Source organism: Arachis hypogaea, chromosome 3 (assembly GCF_003086295.3).
Source record: "Arachis hypogaea cultivar Tifrunner chromosome 3, arahy.Tifrunner.gnm2.J5K5, whole genome shotgun sequence".
NCBI classification, from domain to species: Eukaryota; Viridiplantae; Streptophyta; class Magnoliopsida; order Fabales; family Fabaceae; genus Arachis; species Arachis hypogaea.
In genome coordinates this window covers 3241213-3266938 of record NC_092038.1, presented here as the reverse complement: position 1 = coordinate 3266938, position 25726 = coordinate 3241213, and the positions used below count along the sequence as shown (strand labels likewise).

General features: G+C 36.7%; 2 protein-coding genes across 3 annotated transcripts; one reads left to right on the top strand and one right to left on the bottom strand.

The window, feature by feature from the left end:
- Nucleotides 1-1594: 1594 nt before the first annotated feature.
- Nucleotides 1595-4020, bottom strand: LOC112788644 (uncharacterized). 2 transcript variants are annotated; one of them, XM_025830454.3, is made up of 5 exons: nt 3635-4020; nt 3355-3555; nt 3024-3234; nt 2193-2312; nt 1595-2097 (listed from the first exon to the last, which is right to left on the bottom strand). In XM_025830454.3, the coding sequence occupies exons 1-5, from the start codon at nt 3836-3838 to the stop codon at nt 1982-1984; spliced, it is 852 nt and encodes a 283-aa protein (XP_025686239.1). In that variant the 5' UTR covers nt 3839-4020; the 3' UTR covers nt 1595-1981. The 2 variants fall into 2 exon arrangements, with proteins under 2 accessions (XP_025686239.1, XP_025686240.1); XM_025830455.3 differs by having other exon boundaries at nt 3355-3552.
- Nucleotides 4021-24045: 20025 nt separating this feature from the next.
- On the top strand, nt 24046-25221 carry LOC112788612 (universal stress protein PHOS32). The gene is made up of 4 exons (XM_025830452.2): nt 24046-24477; nt 24562-24671; nt 24753-24871; nt 24963-25221. The coding sequence occupies exons 1-4, from the start codon at nt 24303-24305 to the stop codon at nt 25051-25053; spliced, it is 495 nt and encodes a 164-aa protein (XP_025686237.1). The 5' UTR covers nt 24046-24302; the 3' UTR covers nt 25054-25221.
- Nucleotides 25222-25726: the final 505 nt, after the last annotated feature.

Sequence of the window (25726 nt, the reverse complement as noted above, 5' to 3'; positions counted from 1 at the left end):
CACCTCTAGAAAATCCATTTCGAGTGCAGGGAGGTCAGAATCCAATAGTATCAGCAGTCCTTTTTCAGCATCTGAATCAGATTTTTGCTCAGAGAACCTTGGTAATATTATTTAAAGGTTGCACAAAAAAATTGAGGTCAAAAATTGCACTTTTGTTCTGTTTTTCATTTTTTTTTGAAACATTCAATCAAGCATATGTGAAGCATAAAACATTAAATTCATCAATCAAAACTTCATGAAACCAAAATTGTAATATTTTATATTTTATCAATAAGAATTAAAATCGAAAACATATGTAGGGGCCTCTGCCTGCTGAGCCTCCTCTTCCGCCTCAGACTGGTCGCAAGGAGAATCGGGCTCAAGGGTATGTCTGAGATCTCTGAAACCTTTCTGGATGAGCAATTATTTGCCATTCAGGAAGTGCCATGGTTTACAGACATTGCAAACTATAAAACTGTGAGATTGATTCCCAAAGAGTACAGCGGACAGCAAAAGAAAAAATTACTCTTGATTCTATATACTTTTCCATAACTTTATTGCCCTCCTCCACATGTGCTGCATACTTTTTTGGGCAGGGCTATTGAATATGGGCTCACAAGCCCGCCAAAAAATGTGATTAGTTTTTTCGGTGACTTCTTTTGGGTCTTTATGTATGTGAGTTTTGAAAGGATAAATTCATAGAAGAGAATATAGTAAATACTACATACCATACTAAAGAAAAGTATAGATCGACAATAATATTGCTGAATAATATGAAGTTTATTACCCATGACTTCTATAAAGAGAAGTGTTAAGGATCAACAATTTTTGTGATTTGTAGTCATCAATAATGATTTTAATGGTGTAAGATTTCATCCAATAGTGTGAGATTACTCACTTTTTTTTTTGCTAGTTATATATTGACCATAATTTAATAAAGTTGCTGGCCCTAGACTTTTCCTTCTATAAATATGCATATAATTAATAACTTGCTAATATACCTAGAGTGGGAGTAAGATAGGATTGCCAAGGAAGGAAAGAAAGTGTGAAACAACAGAAGAGACATATCAAGAGTTGGACTAAGAGATGATCTTTACTTTATTTCGCCATGGATGCAGCTTGAAAGAAAAAGTCAGGGAATCTAAATCCTTTTATTTTGTACCACAAACAGCAAAGAATCCTACTTATTTTCTACGTAAATAGAGCCATCCATTACAAAATATTCTACATTTCTTCTTACTACGGGACAAAACTCGTGACTTGCACTGCAAATTGTTCTTGTTACAGTTATCCTTATACTAATGCTCAAATAGTCTATTAGATCGTTTCTTCTCTTGTCCTATATGGAGTTAGTCAAACAAAAGACAAGCTAGTTTGTCATTTTTGGTTGACGTGCCTTGCATTCTATCATAGACACGCATTTGATTGTAAATACAACCATATTATTACCTATACGCTAAACATTAACCATTAAATCTTCTACCTGTATATATTTTGAAATATAAAAATATTATTGAATGCTTACATATATCAATAACAGATTTGAAGTCTGAATTTTTATATACATATAGCATTTTCGTTGAACATAAAATACATACAAGAGAGAGCAGAGTAATTAAGGCATAACTAGAGCTGAATTATTATTGCAAAGGATTATAAAAGACATCCTTATTATTAATTTTGAATTCTGATCAAGCTAAGGCTTAGTTCTAAGCTATAAGCTAAGAGACTCGTCATGGCTCATATTATACAAGATGTTATTATTGATTCACCCTTAATTCCAAAACAAATTGAGCCATAATTATTGCTAGCTAGCTAGATAGTACTAGTATTGATCATCCTACACTATTCTCCATGTGATGAGATCGGTATAGTAGGGACCCTGGAGATCATTTTGTTCTTTATTCCTTTTCAAGAAACCGCCAAGATCACCATCATCATTATTATCATTACTATGAACATGTAAAATCTCATAGCAGAGAGAAATGGATGCAGAATCATATCAATAGGTCCACTCTTGAGGCAGAATCATATCACCCTGCTGCATATTTGGCTGTGATTTCCGTGATTGCCGCTTCTGCAGTGAGTACATGCCGTCCCTGTTACTCACCAAAACATCTACAAAGTACAAACACATACAAAATCAAATTACATTGGATATTCTCAGTCATTTAGTATTATTCTCATAATTTAATTGATATGAAAAGTGTTACCATGCAGGGGAGGGAAGCCAGCAGCTGCTTTAGGTCCAGAGGTGACAGCCATTTGTTCAAAGTGATGTTGCAAAGCTTGTACCACTCTAGCTGGTATAAGAATATTGGAGCAACCTTTACCTGACCAAAAATAATATCACAATCCTGTTATTATTAAGTCATGCTGTATATAGTACTATAATATCAAAATTTGCTCATACATTCATTATTTTTCCCTCCTTTTTCAATTGATGTTGTTGTTTTACTTTAGCCTAAAGAAATGCTATTATAGAATCAATCATATAACATAATTAGTCATCAATTACACTTGCCTATAGAAATTTATGTTTGATATTTTATAGAAGAGTTTTATTATATTATAATAGAGAAATTTGATTATTTGTCTAAGTTTGATTATCCTGTTAACTAAAGAATGTGTAACCCAATATACACAAATATATATGCTTTATATAGAATAATAGGATTAGAGAAGATTATGTAGCTTAAAATTTAAACCATTGTCCAGAATATTAGAATATTATTGGATCAACATTAAGAAAAGATCCCAAACCAAAAACAAAAACAGGAAAATACTGCCAACAAATCTTTAAGGAACCGAAATCGGCCTATCACATGGGAAATACAAATACTTAAATGCCTTTAGAATAAAAAACAAAAGTTGTGCTCTAATTTATTCAATCTCCCTTTGGTGTCAATTTGGGTTAAGTGTAAGTTACGAGATGACACAAGCCCATGATATTATTGTGAAAAAATAAAAACTAAAATGTGATAGATGCTAAAAAAAGGGTATAGTAGTACTAAAAAATCTGAGAGTTAGTTAGATGAATATACCAGGTGTGGTCCGTGATGAATGAGTAGTTGCGGGACGTGGCAAGAAAACACCGGTCCCTGAAGAACCACCTCCTCTTGAACCGGAAACAGACCCAAACGTTGATACCTCCGGAGCTGCACGCGTTCTAACTCCGTTACCAATTTCAACTCCGATAGCCCCTACCTTCTTCTCTTTTTGCATCATTTTCTTCTTTTCTTCACCAAATCCCAACTGCACCAACCCAACCATTCATATAACTTAATAAATAAATATGTTACCTAATATTTTTCATTACTAATAGATGTATGTACATGCATCATTTTTTATTGCAATGGAATAGAATATAATTACCTGAATAGCTCGAATTTGTTCCTGGATTAATCCAGCATGATGAGTGGGATGGTGGTAGAGTTTGATGGTGTTGTCGGGAATTGAGAGAACGTCGTAGGTTGTTGTTTCGAAGGAAGAAGAATCATGGCTGATCCCACCAGAGGAGGCTGTAGGGCTCTCCAAAGAAGATGATGAACCCATTAAGTCCCACATCTGCTGCTGCTGCAACATAATAATAATATTCAGCATTCATGAAAAAGAAGAAATCAACAAGAGTTAGTAGTAGAGAGTAGAAGAATACCGAATCGAGAATCCAAGAGTCAATGGGGTGTGCCATGTTAGGCAGAGGAATTGGGACTTGTTTGGGTATTTGTAGAGATGAATGGAAGTAGTGATGATCACGTGATGAGAGAGTAAGAGGTTGTTCATTGCCCTTCCCCTGCTTTTCAGGAAGGAACCGGTAAGGTAGCAGTGATGCTGATGATGTGTGTAGGTCAACGCCCATCTTTAACTAAAGTAGTTATCATCAATTTCCAATCAGGATTATCATTATACCCTTTTGCTAATGCTTAGTAGCAAGGGTTTTATGGAAAACAGAGTGAGTGTGTGTGTTTTAAGGAAGCAAGTGACTCCGTTTTATGGGGCATCAAATATTACTACCGAGACTTAGCTTAGAGATTTGCTTTCTTGGTAATGCTATATATATATATATATAGGAAAAGTATAGGTGAACAATGAAAATATTAAACAATATAAATAATAGATATATCAGATATTCATTTTACTAATGTACAGACGGTTATTTTAATATTAAAATTTAAAAGATTAATTTAAAAGTATAGTGTATTTTTATTTGATTAGTAATTATTCATATTGTTCAATAAAATTATTGTCCCCTAACATTTTCCTTATATATATATCTCACACATTATCCCACAAACTAGACAAAGGGACACCAACGTTAATGCCAACAATTTGTTTCTTTTTTTTATTATTATTTGTTTTATAATTGCCTCTCAATAACAAATATAATAAAATAATTTATGCCTAGGTGATTAATTAAATTAAACGGAATCTAACTAACATCAAATATATAAAATTTGAGGTCCATAGCAAGGCTAGACGACTATACAAAATTATTATTTTTAGTTATCAGGTAATTATTAATATTTAAAAGTAGATTAAATAATGATAAAAAATAATAAATTCTGATATTTTTTATATTTTTATTATACGCATATTCAAATTCCAATAAGAGATTTATAATGGCGAAAGGGTTGGTCCATGAGGGAGTGTTATGAAGGGTTTTGATGGAGTTCAAGGGTCAGCTTTGTTAGTTGGACCGTACATTTAACCAGCTGTGCATCTCACCTGCCATTTGTTGGATGAAGTTGTAACCACACCATGCGAGAATCCCTTTAACACACAATATCCATATAATATTAATGAATCACATATATAAAATATGAATCCATGCCAAAGGTCATATAGGTTATTAAATATTTATTTAACTTATGTCTCCTTGCTTGCAAAGATCTTATTATAAGGTAGTTCTTAGGATTTTTAAAATTTTACTTAAGTTTTAATGCAATGATTTCCTTGAAACCTTCCTAGTTAGTAAAACACTTGCATAATTCAGATGCATGTTTTTGGCACGAATTATGGTTGGTTTAGTTTGGAAGCAAAACACAATAGATGTGCAATAGAGACTGAATCATGCATGTAATGCTGGAAAAGCATGAAATCTAACCGTTCACATTTCATGAAAAGAACTTGTTTGAATGGCGAAATCACGAGTCCACACGCAATCGCGTGGGTCACACTCACTGCACTAGTGAGACATATTCGTATGATCTTGTTTGAACACAATTACATTTTGCATTTTGTCGGGTCCTACCATTAGCGTTTACAAGCTGAGCCTTATTAACGCTTATGATTAGATTAGGTTGGATTTATCTACCCTTTGCCACTTATGTATCGAATAAAACAAGACCGTACCACGCGAAGTTATGTGAATGTAATTTCGAATATTTTTTTTTTTTGTGATCATTTCGAGTATAAAATATATATTTAAATATAAATATATATAAAAAATAAATTAAATTATATATTTATATATAAATACATTGATAATCAATAGCATTTTTGACGTACCTTATATTTATCCTGGTTTTCTCTTCCGTGAACACATAACGAAATGGAAACCACTTTAATAAATATACTAAAAATATCTTTTTATAAAGATATTTATATGTATAATGTTATTATTGAACATCTTTATTAAATCGATTAATAATTTATTTTTTAATAAATCAGAACAAAATCGATTTATTATAGTAATAATAATAAATTCAATTGTCTGCATTACAATTATTAAACTCGATTTGATCCGATCGAATTACATAATCTAAATCGAATATCTTTAATTTTTTTATCAAAAGATAAATATATCTTTGACTTTTATTTTGCAAATATTTAAATCCCTAAAAATTTAAAAATACAATTAGATCTCTAACAAAAAAAATAAATTTATTATTATTGTTATAAAAAATCGATTTTATTCTAATTTGTTATGAAATTAAAAAATAACTACTTTATTAATACGTCTAATAATAATGATACGTAAACGTCACATTTTACACGTGTTTATAGAAGGATTTCCTAACAAAATTTAATGAATGTGAAAATAGCACTTAGATTTCGCTTTTGCAGTGATTGAATCAAAATTTCTTGTGTGCCTCTGAGAATGAATGAATGCTTTTATTTTGTTATTTATTTTATTAATATTTTTAAGAATAATAATAAAAAACAAATAATTAATTGAAATAAAATATTGACTTATTTTCCTAGTAACTAAAAATTTCTTGTGATTGAATAGTGTGATAAAACAAAAACAAAACAAAACCGCTGAAGAAAATGCCAAAAGATAGAGAGCAGGTAGTTGTTCAGTTTTGACGCGTATATCCTAATCACCATTATCAGATCATTGATTCATGAGTTCCCGCTGCTGCTATAAACTTCCACAACTGGTTTAGAGTTAAATATGATTACCAACAAATGTATCATAAACCAATTTGTATATTTATATTTTTCCATCACATTAACTCATTCTGAGAAATAGAGATATTATTGAAGGTGATTTCTTCCAAATTCATGTCAATTTTTGGGTAAGTTATCCTTGCACATGTGTCTTCATCTCAGTCATTGATCAAAAAAATTTTCAACCTTGCATTAATTGATGCATTAAATGTTTTCATACTATATTGTATTTTATATTATTTACATTATACCCCATAACTTATTTATACTTGATGCAATACGCAAATAGTTGATTTTACAAATCTCTCCCCAAATATCATACAAATCAAAACCTTTCCCAAATACCATTTCAATGTGTACAGCTTCTTCTTCTACCTCTAAAAAAACACTTCAAAAGAACTGCTTCTTTTACCCTTCTACGATCTCACTTCTTCTTCTCTACCCTTCCTGTGGGTGATGGGTTTGATTTTTCCGGCGACCCACTCCTAAAACCTTCCCCAGATACTCCTGTAGTATCCACAGCTCCATCATCTACCTCAGTGCTTGTTCTACCCTCCCCTTAACTTAAGCGTTTGATTTTTCCGACGACCCACTCGCAAAACCTTCCTCAAATACCGCCGTAATGTCCACAGCCTCTTTTTCTACCTCGTTCCTCTGATTTCTAGGTCAGTCATCGTCAGGGACAGATTTTTTCGAACCCCCTGGAAGACCCTGCCTTCTGCGTCTTCGTCCAGGGTTACGCGGGTGTCATTTTCTGTGATTTACCGTCGAAGAACGTAAGTCATCCCCTTGCTAGCAAGGTTCCGGTGACCCACGTGCAGAACGCTCTCGGAAAACCCTTGTAAGCCCCACTGCTTCTTCATCTAGGTCATTCGTTCGTTTTTTTTGTTTTTTTAGCTAATTTGCGTGATTTGTTCTGTTAATCACTTTCTGTAATCACCGTTCATCGAAGAAGATTGATTCAATTTGGAATGCAATAGATGATGTTAGTTGTCCATGGTGGTGTTAAATATTAATCAGATCGATGGCCAGTGATGCATGCTCCTCAAACACGAGACGAGGCATAGGGGGAGCCGGCGGACAACGGGAACTGAGATCTGGAAATGCAACCTCAAGTTCGCTGCAACCTCAGGATGTAATAGATGGTGTGGCCCCAAAATGCTTCTGTGAAAAATATGCCATCAGTTACATGTCGAAGACAGACACCAACCCAAATAGGTTATTTTTTGGATGCCCATTATTAAAGGTAACCACGCAATTCTTTATGTTTGAGAACTAAGATTATGCTAAAATTTGATTAAAATTTGAATTTTCTGGAATGGAGCTTTAGACTCTATATTTTGGTTATTATCCACCTTGCTCAAGTTGTTGTGGATGTGATTTTGAATTGTTGGGAATTGCATGCCTATTGGTTATGAAAATGATTTGACTTTGTTATTGATTTGATGTTAAATTGGGTTGATTTTGTATATGATTTGATATTGGTGCTGGTTAATTTTGATGAATGACTGAGAATTGGGAAAAAGTTGATTTATTCAAAATAGATCTACCTAGATTAAAAATCATGATTGTGACAAGAATTGACATGGTACCTGTTCTGATATTAAAAATGGATGCTAAAATTTGAAAGGATTTTATAGATGTAGAATTTAGGGATTAATTACAGTGACGTACATGGATTAGATTGAATTGGAGTATTTTGTAACCCCTTACATTAATTGTGTTCTATTCGTTGTAGGCGACAGAAGCACATTGCAAGTTCTTTCTCTGGGTTGATGACCACATTGTTAGGGTCAGAGCGGGGGAGGCTACAAGGGGATCGGGTGACGGGAAGCAGAGTGATGTTGGAAAATATTTGGGAATGGATAACTTGATAGACCATGTAGAGGAAAGAATAGCAAAACTGGAGAAGCTACTGAACAAGAAAAGTAGAGAAGTAGAGTTGAGGAAAAAGGCTAGAGAAGCAGCTGCAAGAGACATGGAGGCTTCATCAACAACGTCTATTGATTAGCTGCAAACCAAAACCCGAAGCACCTCGATTAGGTTCAGAAACTTAAGAATAATTTCCTTCTTTGCTGAAAATTGCTACTGGAATGTAGAGACACAAATGTTTGAAGCTTTAAAAGCAAAAATTGTCGAAGACGTTCATCTGATTTGGGCAACATGGTTGGAATTTGTTTATGTTTCTAGTTACGTGTTTTTGTTTTACCCATATATACGTATATGTTTTGTGGTATTTATTTTTGTGACTTAGTTACCAAAATTCCCTACTAATTTCAATATCGTATGAAGGCTAATATGTTGTAGTAAGTCAGCCTGAATACCAGAAAATAGCAACATTTTTATTAGTGAAACGAATGCTTAAGATTGCAGTCATGTTATAACTCAATCTTCGGCAATTCTGTAAGAGTAGGAAGGAGAAGGGCATGACAATATACACCGATGATTTGGTGACTTCCATGACAAATCATGCAGCCACCACAATAGATAATTGACAAGATCTGTTTTTCTTCTTATATACTAGTGTGCAACATAAATTTTAAGTTGTGATAGAATGAAGAAGCTGAAAGTAAACTAGAATGTTATGTTAGGCTTTGGAAATTTGTTGAATTGTAACTTATTGGTCAAGTTTAATTACTTTCCTTTCAGAAAATTTCCTGCATAGGTTTTGAAATTCCTAATCCCTTGAACCTAAATAAATCTTAACACTTGTAGTTTATTTGATCATGATGAATGGCCACTGCTTTGTTCTAATACACATAAATTGTTCAGCAAGCTATGATGCTTGAAATAAGCTAGCTTGTCTGTTAACATAATGGGTTTTAAAGGCTTCATCTCATTATGTATTGAAGTTGTAGATCATCATCTTTATACCATTGCACATGATGTATAATACTCCAATTGAAAGATCTGACTTTTTAAAATACCATAACTTCCCATTATTGCTGAATCCTTTGTTTGCTCAATTTGTTTGACTTTATTCACCCCTTCATGCACTTGATTGAATTCCTATTAGTCTATAATCCAAAGTAAATGAACGAGTGTTAATGGGTTGATCATTTCAGCGACGTGGCCGTGGAGGTAGAGTGCAAGCTGGAGTTTGTTCATGGAGTGCTAATGGCTTATTGCAGGTCTTACCAGGTTACCATGTACTGGGTTGCTCTTTTTTTCTTCTTATAAAATAATATTCAACGAGTATATGGCTTATTGCAGGTTTTACCGTCCACTGGGCTAGGTTCTATCATCGTCCAACAAAGCAGTGGTGTATACAAATGTTCTCTTAAAACCCAGGGCCATCATGTAAGTTTCTCTTGTAACATTGCCCGTTTATATGTCCGTTTATATGTCGTCTTTTTTGGTCGAATCGTGTTACATAGGAAAACTTTGGTCGAATTATAGGTTGAATTGTCTCGATTCACGATTATCCCGGATCAGTTCTGGATAAGTATTAAGGTGTAACATAGTATATGATTAAAGGTCATTGAATTTTTTTTCCCCAGCGTTTGTTACTTTAATTAACTGAATATTTAGTCTTTCTGTCATACTTGGGATTGGGCTCAGTCAACTAACCTGGAAAGACGTTTATTTTTTGGTTGTTCAAGTCTATCTAAAAGTAAAGTGGGCTATCTATCAACTTGGGCCAGCTACAAAAACAATTAGTGGATAATTCAAGTCAGGATTAATGCAGCAACTGGCTTGAAACCTGTTAAGCACAACTCTCTCCGGAATTTTAAAAGAAAACCAAGTTTTTCCAGGTAACTATTTATTCCATTTATGTTTGTGTTTACCGTTAATTTGATTAATGTTTTTTTGGAATAGCATTTCTTGATTGAATATTCGCGTAAAATGTTAGTAGGTTAACTGTTATTTCTCACATAATCCCTATACTAGGATGGTTAGAAACAGAATAACACCATTATAAATCTCCTGTACATGAGGAAGACTACACGACACATCGAATTAGATAGATTGAGGTGGTTATGCAACCATTTCTCTTAATTTTGGCTCTTTCAAACCAATGTAAAACATACAATTATAAAGATAGGCTGAAAGAAAAAACAGTAGGAATTAACCAATGTCATAACAGTTCTAGGGATTCCATTAACAAAAAAAAAAACATAATTAACATCAACTGGAATAGTAAACAAAGAGTTTCAACCAAGTTCCACAATACATGTAGTCGAAGTATATCTAAATGTCAATTATTTCTAGACAGGAAACATCCCTGCAAAATACTTGAGTGTAGACCTTACTGTGATCGGGTGTGGCGTTTCTGGGTATCGCCATGCTCTCCTCACCAATAGATTTCTAGTGCCATGTTCGATGTCATATTCTGTCAACACAAGCTCTCTGTACCTGTAATTGACGAGTAACTCTCATTCCTTTGAATTGTTCACCAACAAAAGTAGGTTTTTATCCACGAATAGTATTGGATTTTCTCTGATGCTTCGACTCGCAAACCTGCAGTATTGCTCTAGTATTCTGTTTCCATTCGCGTCTTCATTCAAGTGCCAAATTGCTGCGACATAACCAAATTCGTTGTGTGTATGAGCGAGAAGTGTAACTTTTTCCTTGTGGGTTAGTAAATTGTGAATGGTATATATTGCACCTACAGGGATAGACACCTCGCTAAATGATTCATCTTCAACACTGTAACATAAAACAGACTTGGGTGTAGCATAGCTATCTCCTGTACCAGTTATCCAATACGCCTGACCATTATTAAAAACAGAGTTAGGGTCAATTTTTATACACCAGGGAGACAATCAACGCAGTGAAACCATGTAGAACGCCTTGAACAATATCTAGAGAAAAAAACGTAGGCATCAGCTATGTCCCTTTTGCACATATGTATGACTGTGTATGCATCTGAGTTTGGAACATGACCGAAACCATATACTGGAAAAACGATCTACCGTGGTCCCTGTGGGGGTCGGAAATTTCTCTAGAGCATTGTGTTGTTGGATTCCATACCAAAAGTCTTGTGTCGTCTCGTTCACGAGAGAACTTGAAACATATGTTCCCGTTTGACACTCCGACAATACGAAACCACCCATGGATGCCAACTCCGAAAAGATGCTGAACATTCACTTCTTCTCCAGAAGCAGCATTCACTATATATAGTGAATCTGAACCCATTAACAGTAGTGAGTATCCAACATGAAACAAAACATGTTGATCTAACACTTTCTGCCTTCGCATGTGGTGTATGCATGTCTCTGGTTGGCGTAGCTGTCGGTACCAGAATTTATTCAAGCACATACATCTCCCTACAGCTTTGGCACTACTACGCAGGAAGATTTCTTGTAGCAGTTCATCCGGAATAATCGGCAAGGGAAGTTGGAATTTAGTCATTTTACTAGACGCGATCTTCGTAGTCTTGGTTTTCGGTTGTGTTTACTTTGTAGTTTTTGAATTGTTGAAGTCTGTTGCTCTCTTTTAAGTAATGAACCTAAATTAGTCTAACTTATTAATTGTGTGAGATGCAACATCCAACGAGAATTGATGAGGCAGAATATTGTATTTACCGGTGTTATCGTAACCTCTTTGAACTAGGTGTTTAGTACCATTAAATTTGACTCGTCTACCCAAGTTTTTGCCTACCCTAGTAAATAAATTCAGTTGGAATTCCAACATACTCCAATAAGCTTATCTTTGATTTTTTGTTTTTCTAGCTTGAAATTAGATGTAGCCGCAAATTTTCCCTATTAAGTTTTAATTTGCTGATATACTCACTAATCTGTTTACCTGATTTCCAATTTTTTTTTTGCCTTATCACAACATTACAACCCCTCATCCTAAAGAAAACCATGTTACTCCCCAAATTAATCATTTCCAATACCTAATTAGGATGTTACCAGGTACCACTGGCACACCCTCATCCATGCAGCCACAGGTAAACAACATTCAAGTTTTCCCCATGATAAAAAAAGTCGTTGTTACCAAATTTTCTTACAAATAATGACCGGAATAAAAAAATACTTCTGATGGTAGACTTGTGTGAGACTTGATCAAAAATAAACCCATAGATGTATATACATTAACAAAATAACGAAGTCCAACACCATAATTTACATTCACAAAATCAAAGCTATTACACAGAATACTAATCAAAGATTTCCACAAAAGTAAACATGTACATATAGACATGGCTACCGAAACACTACTACAAAACATTATTTCACCAATAAACCGTAAACAAATTAATCTGTCGTCTTTTGTCCTACGATGATGGTGTTATCTGGTTCACAGACGAGTCGGAAGAGTCAGATGGCGAATTTCTTCCATACCTCCTACTAGGTCCTGCGATTGCCCTCCTAATAGGTCCTCCCACTGCACCTCCCCCCTGTTGACGGCGATTGAACCTGCAGTAATTTTGGAAAATTTATTATACAACAATGAATATAATAAAGTATGTAGACTTACTTTCCTAAGTAAACAAGTTATTGTTACCTTGACTCGTGAGGACGCGGTGGTGAACCTTCTTGCCTCCGATGCTGCCGGCGTAATAACCTTTCAGTCTCAAACGCAGCCACCTGTTCATCCTTGTTGAAGTGTACGTTGCATCTGTCCGCTAGCCAGTGTTTGATTTGGTCCGACAATACGTTGGAGGCATATATCTCATCAACGGCTCTGGGCATTTCAACCGAACGAGTATGGTCCTATGCAAGCATGTGGAAGATACCCCAACCTACGTAACTGAGTTCCAGCATAAGCCGTGGAGTTGGTCGAAAGAGAGATCTTATCCTCCCCATGTCGGCTGCGTTGATCCAGTAGTTATGACCGTCTCTAGTTGGGTGGATATGGAGACAGTTGTCTTGTCTGTCAATTAAGTACAGATTAGTGGTTGTGAAGAACGAAAAGTGCCATACAATGTGCTGTGGAATCCTTACATCTTCCTATAGTCAGAAAAACAAAATTACATGTTAAACAGATTTTGAAAAAAATTAGATAGAAAACCGTAAAGAAAAGTAGTGTCTGCAGCGCCGGAAGTAAGCTTACATCTGTTGGGAATAGGTTTAGGACAAAAGTCTGTTCAGGGCATCTTCTCACGTTCCTTAAGGCACTGACGTAACTAGCCGGTAGCCACCACGAACCAAATGTTGAAAAGTCAGTATTGTTAAGAATAAGAAACCATGGAAGGACAGAACCGAAACTTGAGAAGTAATCAATGTTAAAAAAGAACAAACCATGCAAGGAGAGATGGTCATGCGTATGGAAAAAATAGTTAACAAAATGAAAAAAAATAGTTATCTGCTTACCGGAATTCTGGCTCCATCTTTGTTTGCTAATATTAGTGACTAGTCTCTGAAGTTGATAGCCGCCGTGAGTGAATTAGGAGAGGGTTTACAAATTACAATGGTATTGTCAAATGATTTTCTATAGGAAGTCAAGTTTTACTTTTAAAGAGGGTAAAACCAGAGGTCACACCGGTTGGAAATGAAGTTGAAGGGATATATTGAAGCCACCAATTAGGATTCGAACCTCATCACTAATCATACCTTTTCGTAAATCTAAACTAAATAATAAATACACATAATAAACTCTATTTGAATTGTATTACTCATGTTTTGGTAAAGGTAAATGTAGTTTAATAACCATTCATTGGTATACGTATCACTAGATGAATAAACATAACGAAGGTTACACATAATAAAGTTAAAAAATATAACGTTTAGTATTGTGTTCATATTTACGTAAATTTTTGAAATCATGTTTACTAAATTGTTTGACAAAATATACGAAATCATGTATTAACATATCAGAATGTGCTGTTCCATTCATAAATTAACATAAAGAACTTCAAATAACATAATCATATTTTTTAAGACCCAGTAGCTTTTTCAATTTCAGTAAGCGCAACACAAAACGTCAACCAAAAATTAACCGAACGTACTTAAAATAACATAACCAGAATAACTTATTGCACGCATTATAGTATTAAAAGTCTATGCAATGGACACAATTATTTTAATGCCTTAGGTATAAATAACTCAGAGCATACTGCCTAACCCCTTAACCAATCGCTCTTCCTTTTTAGATATTTTGTTGTAGTATTTCTTTGCTGCTTCAAGAACTTCTTGGGATTTCAAATTGAACGGATTCATCACCAGATCAATAGCCAGCCGTAATCTAGTGCTATCATTTACCTAGGAGAAAAAACAAAAGAATTCAGACGCATAGGTTAGATTAAAATTTTGAGATAATATATGAAACCATGAAACGAATTTTATTTTATAACTACCTTAATATTGTAGTTACTCCTCCATTGGCACTCCCTCATCCAGGTTGTCACCCAAACTCCACAATCATTCCTTGTATCTGTAAAAAAAGTTTATTGAAGTCTATAACCAACTTAATTCCTAAGGGAAAAAAATCATAGCAGACGAAATGGTACTGTTAAAAAATATTAACTTCTGTAACCAAGGCTGGCCGGAAAAGCAATGTATAGCACTATTACAACATCAATAAATATGTTAGCGGTCTCTTTTACTTGTGCATAAGGAAAATGTATTCATCACACGTTAGCAAATTCATTGATGCATCTCAGTAATTGAGAACTCAACAATCAATAATAACTTGTAAGGTTTCTTACGAGTCATCGTTCTGCTCGCCAATTTCTGCAGGGTGTATTATAGGATACTCTGAAATTACTGGTCTGTGTGTTGTTTGGTTAGCATAGAAGGTGGAGTCATCAAGCATCTCCTCAATAAACAGTGCTTGTAATCAAAGTAAAATTTAATTCAGGTGTCAACTCTGGTGTCTGTTTAAGCAATTTAGAATCTATTTTCCACCTATTAGAAATTTTGCAACACTACCATTAGCTTCGCACAACGACGGCGTCTGGTTCTGCTTGAGACGCATGGTTTAGAATCCAGTAATATTAGGTGTCTTTTTTCTATATCAATTACAACCAGGTACCAGTGCATGTTATCCTCATTCATTGGAACAAAAATCTATCAAAAATATACACAAATAAGTTATATTGGAATAAGCGTTTTTTATTTACATTATCATATATTACGACAATTAAATTATAAAGTTACCTTGCATAACGACTCAAACTCTCCCATGTATTCCTCAGCGTAATAGCGTTTCAAAGTCTTTGGGAGTGAGTCCAATTAAGGGCCAAATTGCTGAAATTTGATTTTTCATAAACATGTATAAGATCAACGGAAACCAGGAGATGGAGATCCTCTTAATGGTTTTCACTCACCGAAAATGTAGTGGGTAAAAACCACAAGCAGGGAAAACCGGTGTCCTTGCGTGCATCACACATGAGCATGCTTGATGTCAGGTTTATGATCTGCTTCAGCGTTCGTTGATTGACGGCCAATAAGAAAAAATATAAACATATATTCCCTTGTTAAAATTATTTTATATGCAAGGAGTTTCATTTATGAAATTAACGAAGGCTAAAGACTGAAAAATCCATACCTCGTCCACCAATGGTTTGTTCGGCAGTAGAGTATACATGACTCTCCTATTAGCGTGCCACAAGTTTGTCTGTGAAATTATCTCCAAATTCAGTTCTTCATCCTCCATATCTGAACCAAAGACGTAGGTTACGACTGAAACTTCGTCCTTACACAGTGCCATATCAGCTGGGGGACGGAACAGAACAGGCTTCCACTGATACAACGAAAACTAAGCCGTTATATATTAATAGTAAACCAGCACAACAAATCTGTAAAACTTACTTAACATGATATAACCCACCGCAGGTATCTTTGCGGTTTCATTCGCTAGTGGCAATTTTCTGTCAGCCGTGTTGAAGTAGCTAACATATACAGCCTTGTCTAAGCTACTCGTTATAACTGGTTCTGTAGCTGTCTTCTTTCCAGTACCATCATCGCTGAACAAACTTCGGTGAATAACATAATCATCTGGCGGTGTCTGTTCACACTTCGGAGACATTGAACAACACTTTGTAGCCATATGCGATTTTGAATCCGCAGCTTGATGAATGCTTGACATGTTGGATCTAATCTTCTTGGAGGAATCCAGATTCCTCTCAAGACTACCGGACGGCATGCTGAATCCGCTCATGATCACAGGCATTAATGTGGGGTTGAAGTTATCGGCCGGCCCATTCCGAAGATTGATTGTTTGTGGCATTGTTCCAAACACAGGATAACACGTCTTGGTCTGGGAAGCAATCAGGTTTGTAAGTGTATTCATCATCGTCGACATTTGCGTTACCACTTCTTTTAGGGAAGGTTCTACGACTGTAGTTTTACCGAAGTCGTCGCCTATCTCTTTGCTGGCTCCACCGTTAAAATTTACATGTAGTCGCTGGTCATGCATGGTGCTTCCTCGGAGACTATGAAAAACAAAACTTAAAAATATGAATACTTTATATTCGGAATCGTTATAAAAGGACTTGACTAGTTTCTGGAAATGTAATTTAATTCTAACCTTGATGACAGTTCTATCACTTCCTTGTCGACAACTTTTCTCGAGATTTTTCTACTTTGTTCCTTTTTGGCTTCGTCGTCTCCCTTTTCTATTTTTTGTGTTGAGCGTTGCTTTCCTCTGGCAGCCATTGGGTGTTTTAGCTGTTTAATTTTTTTATTTTAAAAAAAATGAAAAGTACTACAACATGTTCAGTTAATGAATTGCACTCCACTAGCAAGCACAATTTCTTAAAAGAATAACAAACATGGTAGGTTGTCCCTTCTATTCAAAGGAGTTTTGACAATTGAGTGATATTTGGATTTTGGCCTTTTAATATAATATATCAGGCAGTTTACGTTTCCATTTTATATTCCTAAATTTTTGAATAAAATAAAATTTACAAAAACATCTTTTTTCTGATTGGTAAAAGATAAGGCTACAACCAATTTTTTTTTAAATTATTTTCGTTTGGTCGAGGTATCAATCCTTTAAATATATTTGAAGTTATTCAGCTCAATACATTTGTTTAATTTTCTTTTCTGTAGTCAAAGCTATTAAACATTTTCTGGTAACCGTCTATTTTTTTTCTTTTTCCAATCGGTGACTGGAAGATTTGTTTTAATTTTCGTAATGAATGCTTGTCTCCATTAAGTTGCTCATAAAGTAATTAGCTCATATAACAGAATTTTGTTTGTTGTTATCTCTTGTTGTTTCACACACTCGGTCAAAGATCTAGTCCGCAACAGAGTTTAATGCGACGGCTAAACACTCGAAAAGGTTAGCATGAAAATAATACACGTATTTGCTGCTAGCTCGAGAAAAGGGGAATTTTTATTCCATTTCCTATGAGTTATATTCCTTTTCATTAACTATGTGTATACCATTACCTGTCTCCAACACAGATCTTTGATTTTTCCTTTGTCATGGTCACTCATCATCTAACTTATGGTGCACCCTAATTTATTGCCTAATGACTTTTTTGCTTTCCACCTTTAGGCCCGTTGCCTATCACTTATAGGAGACTGAACTTCCCACCCCTCATCGCAAAGCACTTCCTTCCCCGAAAGATAATAACGAAACTTAAAACTAACTATTAGTAATGTGTTTGGAACTTTTTTATTAGTATCATAACATTGGATTTATTCACTCTAAGACTGGAACCATTAAGTGTGTGTTTGGACCCTAAACCGTACACACTGGACCGTGCAAATTGAACCAGAACCCGACAAACAATAAATAATATACACGAAGACGTTCCCTAAAAGACCTATCGATCAAACCGCGAATCCTAAACCGAACACATTGAACGGGAAACCGCCAAATGAAAAACCAGAGGCACAGAACCATTCACTAAAAGACCAATCGAAGAAACCACGAACCCTAAACCATACACGTTGAAGGAGAAACCGCCATACAATAAACCATTAGCACGGAACCGTTCACTCTAAGGCCTATTCACTATAACCGTATACACTGCACCGTGCGAATTGACCCGGAAACCATCAAACCATAAACAAGATACACGAAGCCGTTCACTAAAAGACCTAGCGATCAAACCGCAAACCCTAAACCGTTAACATTGAACCGGAAACCGCCAAACGAAAAACCAGGGGCACAGTACCATTCATGATAAGACCTACCGACGAAACCGCGAACCCTAAACCGTACACATCGAACGGGAAACCACCAAACAATAAACCATTAGCACGAAGACCATTCAGTCTGAGATCTAGTAACTAGACCGGACACATTGGACCGTGCGCATTGTACTGGAAACCGGCAAACAATAAACAATATACACGAAGCCGTTCACTAAAAGACCAATCGAAGAAACCGCGAACCCTAAACCGTACACGTTGAAGGAGAAACCGCCATACAATAAACCATTAGCACGGAACCGTTCACTCTAAGGCCTATTCACTATAACCGTATACACTGGACCGTGTGAATTGAACCGGAAACCGGCAAACCATAAACAAGATACACGAAGCCGTTCACTAAAAGACCTAGCAATCAAACCGCAAACCCTAAACCGTTAACATTGAACTGGAAACCGCCAAACGAAAAACCAGGGGCACAGTACCATTCATGATAAGACCTACCGACGAAACCGCGAACCCTAAACCGTACACATCGAACGGGAAACCACCAAACAATAAACCATTAGCACGAAGACCATTCAGTCTGAGATCTAGTAACTAGACCGGACACATTGGACCGTGCGCATTGTACTGGAAACCGGCAAACAATAAACAATATACACGAAGCCGTTCACTAAAAGACCAATCGAAGAAACCGCGAACCCTAAACCGTACACGTTGAAGGAGAAACCGCCATACAATAAACCATTAGCACGGAACCATTCACTCTAAGGCCTATTCACTATAACCGTATACACTGGACCGTGCGAATTGACCCGGAAACCGTCAAACCATAAACAAGATACACGAAGCCGTTCACTAAAAGACCTAGCGATCAAACCGCAAACCCTAAACCGTTAACATTGAACCGGAAACCGCCAAACGAAAAACCAGGGGCACAGTACCATTCATGATAAGACCTACCGACGAAACCGCGAACCCTAAACCGTACACATCGAACGGGAAACCACCAAACAATAAACCATTAGCACGAAGACCATTCAGTCTGAGATCTAGTAACTAGACCGGACACATTGGACCGTGCGCATTGTACTGGAAACCGGCAAACAATAAACAATATACACGAAGCCGTTCACTAAAAGACCAATCGAAGAAACCGCGAACCCTAAACCGTACACGTTGAAGGAGAAACCGCCATACAATAAACCATTAGCACGGAACCGTTCACTCTAAGGCCTATTCACTATAACCGTATACACTGGACCGTGTGAATTGAACCGGAAACCGGCAAACCATAAACAAGATACACGAAGCCGTTCACTAAAAGACCTAGCAATCAAACCGCAAACCCTAAACCGTTAACATTGAACTGGAAACCGCCAAACGAAAAACCAGGGGCACAGTACCATTCATGATAAGACCTACCGACGAAACCGCAAACCCTAAACCGTACACATCGAACGGGAAACCACCAAACAATAAACCATTAGCACGAAGACCATTCAGTCTGAGATCTAGTAACTAGACCGGACACATTGGACCGTGCGCATTGTACTGGAAACCGGCAAACAATAAACAATATACACGAAGCTGTTCACTAAAAGACCAATCGAAGAAACCGCGAACCCTAAACCGTACACGTTGAAGGAGAAACCGCCATACAATAAACCATTAGCACGGAACCGTTCACTCTAAGGCCTATTCACTATAACCGTACACACTGGACCGTGCGAATTGAACCGAAAACCGGCAAACCATAAACAAGATACATTGCGGTCAGTAAATCAGGATAGATCATGCTTTTAGAACCAATTATACTTGCATTGCACTAAATTCAGAAGACTAATTCCTTGAAATGGTCATTCATCGCAAAGTGGTTAAGAGGAGTTTTACGCATCACACCTGTGTTAACGAGTAGAGATTTTTATTGAAAACACCATTCGTGGACGCGATGTCAATGGATTCGCTGCTTTCATGGAGGCTCCGCTGTTTTATAAATTTTTTTTTTTTAGACAAGAAGTCCGAGATCATCATTAATTTACCCAGTTCATGACACGAAAATTAGATGTTTATATTCAAAAAAATTACCTCAACAAAAGTGTTGTCTTTACCCTTCCGGTTCCTCATACCCGTCGCCGTAAACTTCCTTGTTCCACCCTTTTTAAAAGGCTGCCCAAACAGAGGAACATTCACATAGTTTAATGGCTTTTAAAGGGACACACACCGAACAAGATTTTCACAGCAGGAGCCTATTTCGAATAAACAGATCGTACCTTGGTATTAGGTCCTGAGTGGTGTTCGGACTTAATTGAGAACGACCTTGAAGAATTAGCAAACCTTTCTGGACTAAAACCTGAGTCATTGGCTGATGCATTGCCGTATGATCGATCGCGAGGGTTACCTTCCACACTATGCTGCATCAGATCTGGACAGCGCTTGTAGTAATGACCGTACTTGTGGCAATTAGAGCATGCTCTCTTCTTCCTCCAAGAAGACCTCTTGGAAGGGGCTCCTTTGCTTTTGACAACGAATGGATCGTTGATGCCTTCCACGTTAACATTAGGAGTTGACTTGCCTTGTTTGCGTGACTGCAGGCGGATAACTAAATTGACAAGTTCAGACTGGACTTCATCAAAGTCTGCAAGATCCTTGCAAGCAATATCACACAGCTTGTTGCAATTCGATGCCAACGCTCCAACTCGAAACTTTAAGACCCTTTCGATGTCATCATTCACAGGCATATCTGTGCTAATAAATTCGTTCTTTGCATTCTTTGTCCACCTTTTGTATATCAACGAATCTGGAAACTCAAGTATGTTTTCGAACTTCATGGCACAGAAGATATGACTACAGGGAATACCACATGATTCAAACAGCTTGCACGAGCACGAGAACAGATTCTTACCTCTATCGACTTCCACCCGGCGATCTTTAGCCGGGTCTCCCAGAGCAGTCACACTGAACTCTACCTTGTCCAAGGTTGTGCTTAGTACCGTTATATTCAAAGCCCCTGCCCTCTGAATCTCATTACGAATTTTCTTGAAAATGTTTCGCGTGAAATAACATGATGCAGATCTTTCATATACCTCCAATAAGGTAATCATCACAGGCTCTGAGCACTGAGACTTAAAGTCAGCTATTAATTCATTGTTTCTATACTCCTTTAAGGCCCTATCCAGGTTATGCATGAAGTCAATGAGGGTGTTCTTGCGATTAACATAAAATCTGATGAGAGAATTTATACCTTCACACTGTGATGTCGTCATTATGTAACCGAAAAACTTATCCCGGAGGAAACAATGGGACCACATCTCACGAGTTTCGTACGTCTTCTCCATCCAGGTACTGCCAACAAGGTTGTGCTTATCCAAAATGGCTGTCCATCTCCGATCAAAGTCTCTCTGGTCGTTGTTGTCGTATATAAGACCCTTAAAATCGCGCAGGAAATTAGGATTCTTTATATTTTCACATGCATTTCTCTGCAGATGCCAGCCGCATAACCGATGGGTCGCATCAGGCAGAACATTCTTGATTGCATCTCGCATGGCAAGGTCTCCGTCAGTTATTACTGCTTTTGGACTTTTCCCACCCATCGCTTCAACAAAGGTTTCCAACAACCACTTATACGTCTCTGTGGTTTCGTCGGATAGTAGGCCGGAGCCGAAGATAACAGTCTGCCCGTGATGATTGCATCCAGAGAAAATGACCAAAGGCTTGTTGTATTTATTCTTCTTGTAGGTTGAATCAAAGGGAACAATATCTCCAAAGCAGTGATAGTCGATAATTGACTGCCCATCTGCCCAAAAAATATGCTCCAGCCTTTCGTCACTAGTGAACGTATACTTTCCACAGAACAGTGGATCGTTGTTTGACTTGCCAATCAAATAGTTTATTGCCGCATTGGCATCCCCGTTTTTAACTTTTACCCGACGATAGCGATCGATGTGGTTGTACAAATCTTTCCGTGTGAAGCCAGCATGACGATATCCACCCTTCTGGAATGCAATATACCCCATAATATGGCAGCTCTTGACACCAAAATTATGAAGATTTTCCACTTGGACTCTATCAGTCACAGTGAGACGACGATTGGCCGGTACCAGATGCGCAAATTGGGGTGGCGTCAGATCGTGGTTGTGAGATTCCACAAAACATGATACCTTCCATCTACCGCAGCCGTAGTCAAGCTTTATCCTAAGCCGAGCTGGACACTTGGTTCGCGTTAGTGACCTTGCCTCCCTTGATCTATCATCCAAATCAAGATACCTCATATTTCTCCAGCCCTCTTTGTTGCAAACAAGTTGCCTGCTAATGATTCTACTTTGATTATCCCTAACCACGTCGTCCTTCCTCATTACAAATCCATGCCAACAAGAATAAGCGTTATAAAATTGGCAAGCCTCATCCTCCGTCCTAAACTCCAGGTTCCAAATATCCTCTACCATTAAATCCGCTATTCTTTTTACACCACAAACTTCTTCACTCTTGCTAGTGGAATCCAGAGAATCCACATCGTCGTCATCAGCATCATCTTCTGCATTCGGTTGATAATCGAAATCAACACCCAAATCATTATCAGAATCATTATTAACATCATCCTCCTTTATGGATATAATTTAACCCCTGCCATAATTTTACCCAAAAATGTCAATTAACAGAGCCAATGGCAGCAACGAAGGAAAGCTAAACTAAGCTGCATGTAAAATTAAATGAACCAAATCCAATTAAACTAACCCAATTGTTTTGGACCCCAGTATTAGGTTTTAATTTCAATTCCCCAAACCTAGCCACAGCTTAGAACTGGACAATGTTGCTTTATTTGCAAAATCCAGAATAGCAACCCAACACCGTAAACAGAGAACCGTTGAAAAGGCATAGACTATCATCAAAATTAAACTAATATGGATTAACAAAAAAACTTAATCGGACATACCTTAATGAGAACCAGAGGTTGAGCTTCAACGGATAAAAATTGCACTGTCGGAGTCGGAGGGAGGTGACCTTTACCTAATCCGACGCACCTAATTCGAAGGCAGCCGAAAAATGAATGTTGTTAAACCAGCTTCCAGCAGCCACAGCTTCGGATCTAGCAGAAGTTCTGCTACAAAATTCTGCTCAGTTTAGCGTTCGCCATCTCCTCAGTTGACGTCAATGCCTAGCCGACGGAACCAGAGTACCAGTTCCAGCTCCTGTTACTCGAAGGAGATCAATATTGCTAAATGGACGCTGGGTGGATTCCTCTCTGGTGTAACACTCAACGAAAGCGAAAAAACCAAACAGGGTTGAATAGTGGGTACTAGTATAAAAAATTTCACTGTTGGAGGCTGTGTTTTTCAAGTTCTGAGAGATGCATGTTGAATTTTAGGAAGAGATGGAGGGTACTTTTTAAAATGAAAAATAAGTGATATAGTAGAAATTATAATTGCAAATGTTCCCCAATACACTATACAATATGTATATACTCTAATTAATGTAGTATCTATTATGGTATATGTTCATTAAAAGCTTTTGCTATAATCAATGAATGCATTAATGCAAGGTTGAAAATTTTTTTGATCAATGGCTGAGATGAAGACACGTGTGCAAGGATAAATTACCCACAAAATTGCCATGTGTTTGGAAGAAAACACCATTATTGAATTATTATTTAACGCCACAAAACAAATTCAAACTAGGGATAATTTTGACTAACGTTGTCCCTTGCCAATTAAAATTCACAAATGTAAATTTCCCAACAAATTTGTCGGTCAGAAAAAAGCTTGACATTAAAAAGGAAAAAAGAAAAGGTAGGTACCAAAATTTATAATACGAGGACACGTATGCATGTTAAAGTTAAAATATCTAAAACAACAAAGATTACGCACTTAGCAGAGTTGCATTTGAGGAACAAGAAGAGCAGACACAAATTGAGATTGAAGCAGAAAGATAGATATGTCGAGTGGTAGATCAATTGGGGCTGCCTTGGACTTCTCTCATGGAAGCAAACTTGCTCTGAAATGGGCTATTGAGAATCTCATCCGAAACGAAGACACCCTTTATGTGATCCACATCAAGCCCCCTCAATCTAGTGAATCTAGGAATATTCTGTGGTCTACAACTGGTTCTCGTAAGTTCCTTGATACTTGACAATACATCTCATGTTTTATTTGGAATGGATTCTGATTATGGTGTTGGAATTTGGGGCTTGAAGCTCTTATCCCTTTGATGGAGTTTCGTGAGCAGGAGGTCATGAACAACTATGAGGTCCAAACTGATCCTGAGGTCTTGGACATGCTTGACACTGCTACTAGGCAGAAACAGGTTCTTTAATCTCTCGGATTAGCTAGGTTTTTGTTCTATAGTTTGATTTGGTTGTTAAAGGTTAGTGTTATTACTTTGTAGGTGACGGTGGTAGCAAAGATATATTGGGGTGATCCAAGAGATAAAGTTTGTGAAGCTGTTGAGGACTTAAAGCTTGACTCTTTGGTAATGGGTAGCAGAGGCTTGGGTGCCATTCAAAGGTACTAACTTTACTATTTATTGAAAACCTTCATGCTTAACACTGTTTTGTTTTCAATGAGAATAAGTTACTGGTAAATATGTTGATTGCAGGGTATTGCTGGGGAGTGTTACAAATTATGTAACTACAAATGCAACTTGTCCTGTAACAATTGTCAAAGACTCTGCCCCTTCTACCGCTTGATCATGCTGTTGTCCTCTGTTGATAGTGTTTTTAGTTTCTATAAATAAATAAGCTTTGTGCTGAACTGCAATACATGATTCAGTGTCTTGTTGGAACCAGAATTTTGTTGCTAGAATGATGTGCAATGTCTTTAGTTTATTATTATAAAGTGACTACTATTCACATGAATTTGTTTACGATCTAAAGTTCTCAATTATCTCCTTATTAAAGTTATTATAACTTTTTGGTTTTAGGACATTCTCTTGTCTTGTTTATACATCAATGCTTGTCAATGAATCCATCCAAAAAGAGAACTGAATTTTTCTCTTCCTCAAGCAACCCTACATATTACTAGTTACTACTTACTACACTCTTTCAATAGGCTTCATATTAACCCTGTGTATCCAATGCTTTTTCAAATGTCTCAGCTCATAAGCTATTCCTTTTGCTTAAATCCATTGCCTTGTCTTTTTCATGAGCTACTAACAAACTTAATTCTGATATGCGAACCTTTAGCACTCACTATCCACGCTGACCCTGGGTTCATCATATATACAATACAGTAACTTTTTTGTTGATAACATTTTTCTATTCCTTTGACTCATAGTCATAGATAATTCAATGTTACAAGCTTGTGACGATGATGGCTTTGTTTACACATTTCATATGGAATTACGTTTAGGGATGCTTATGA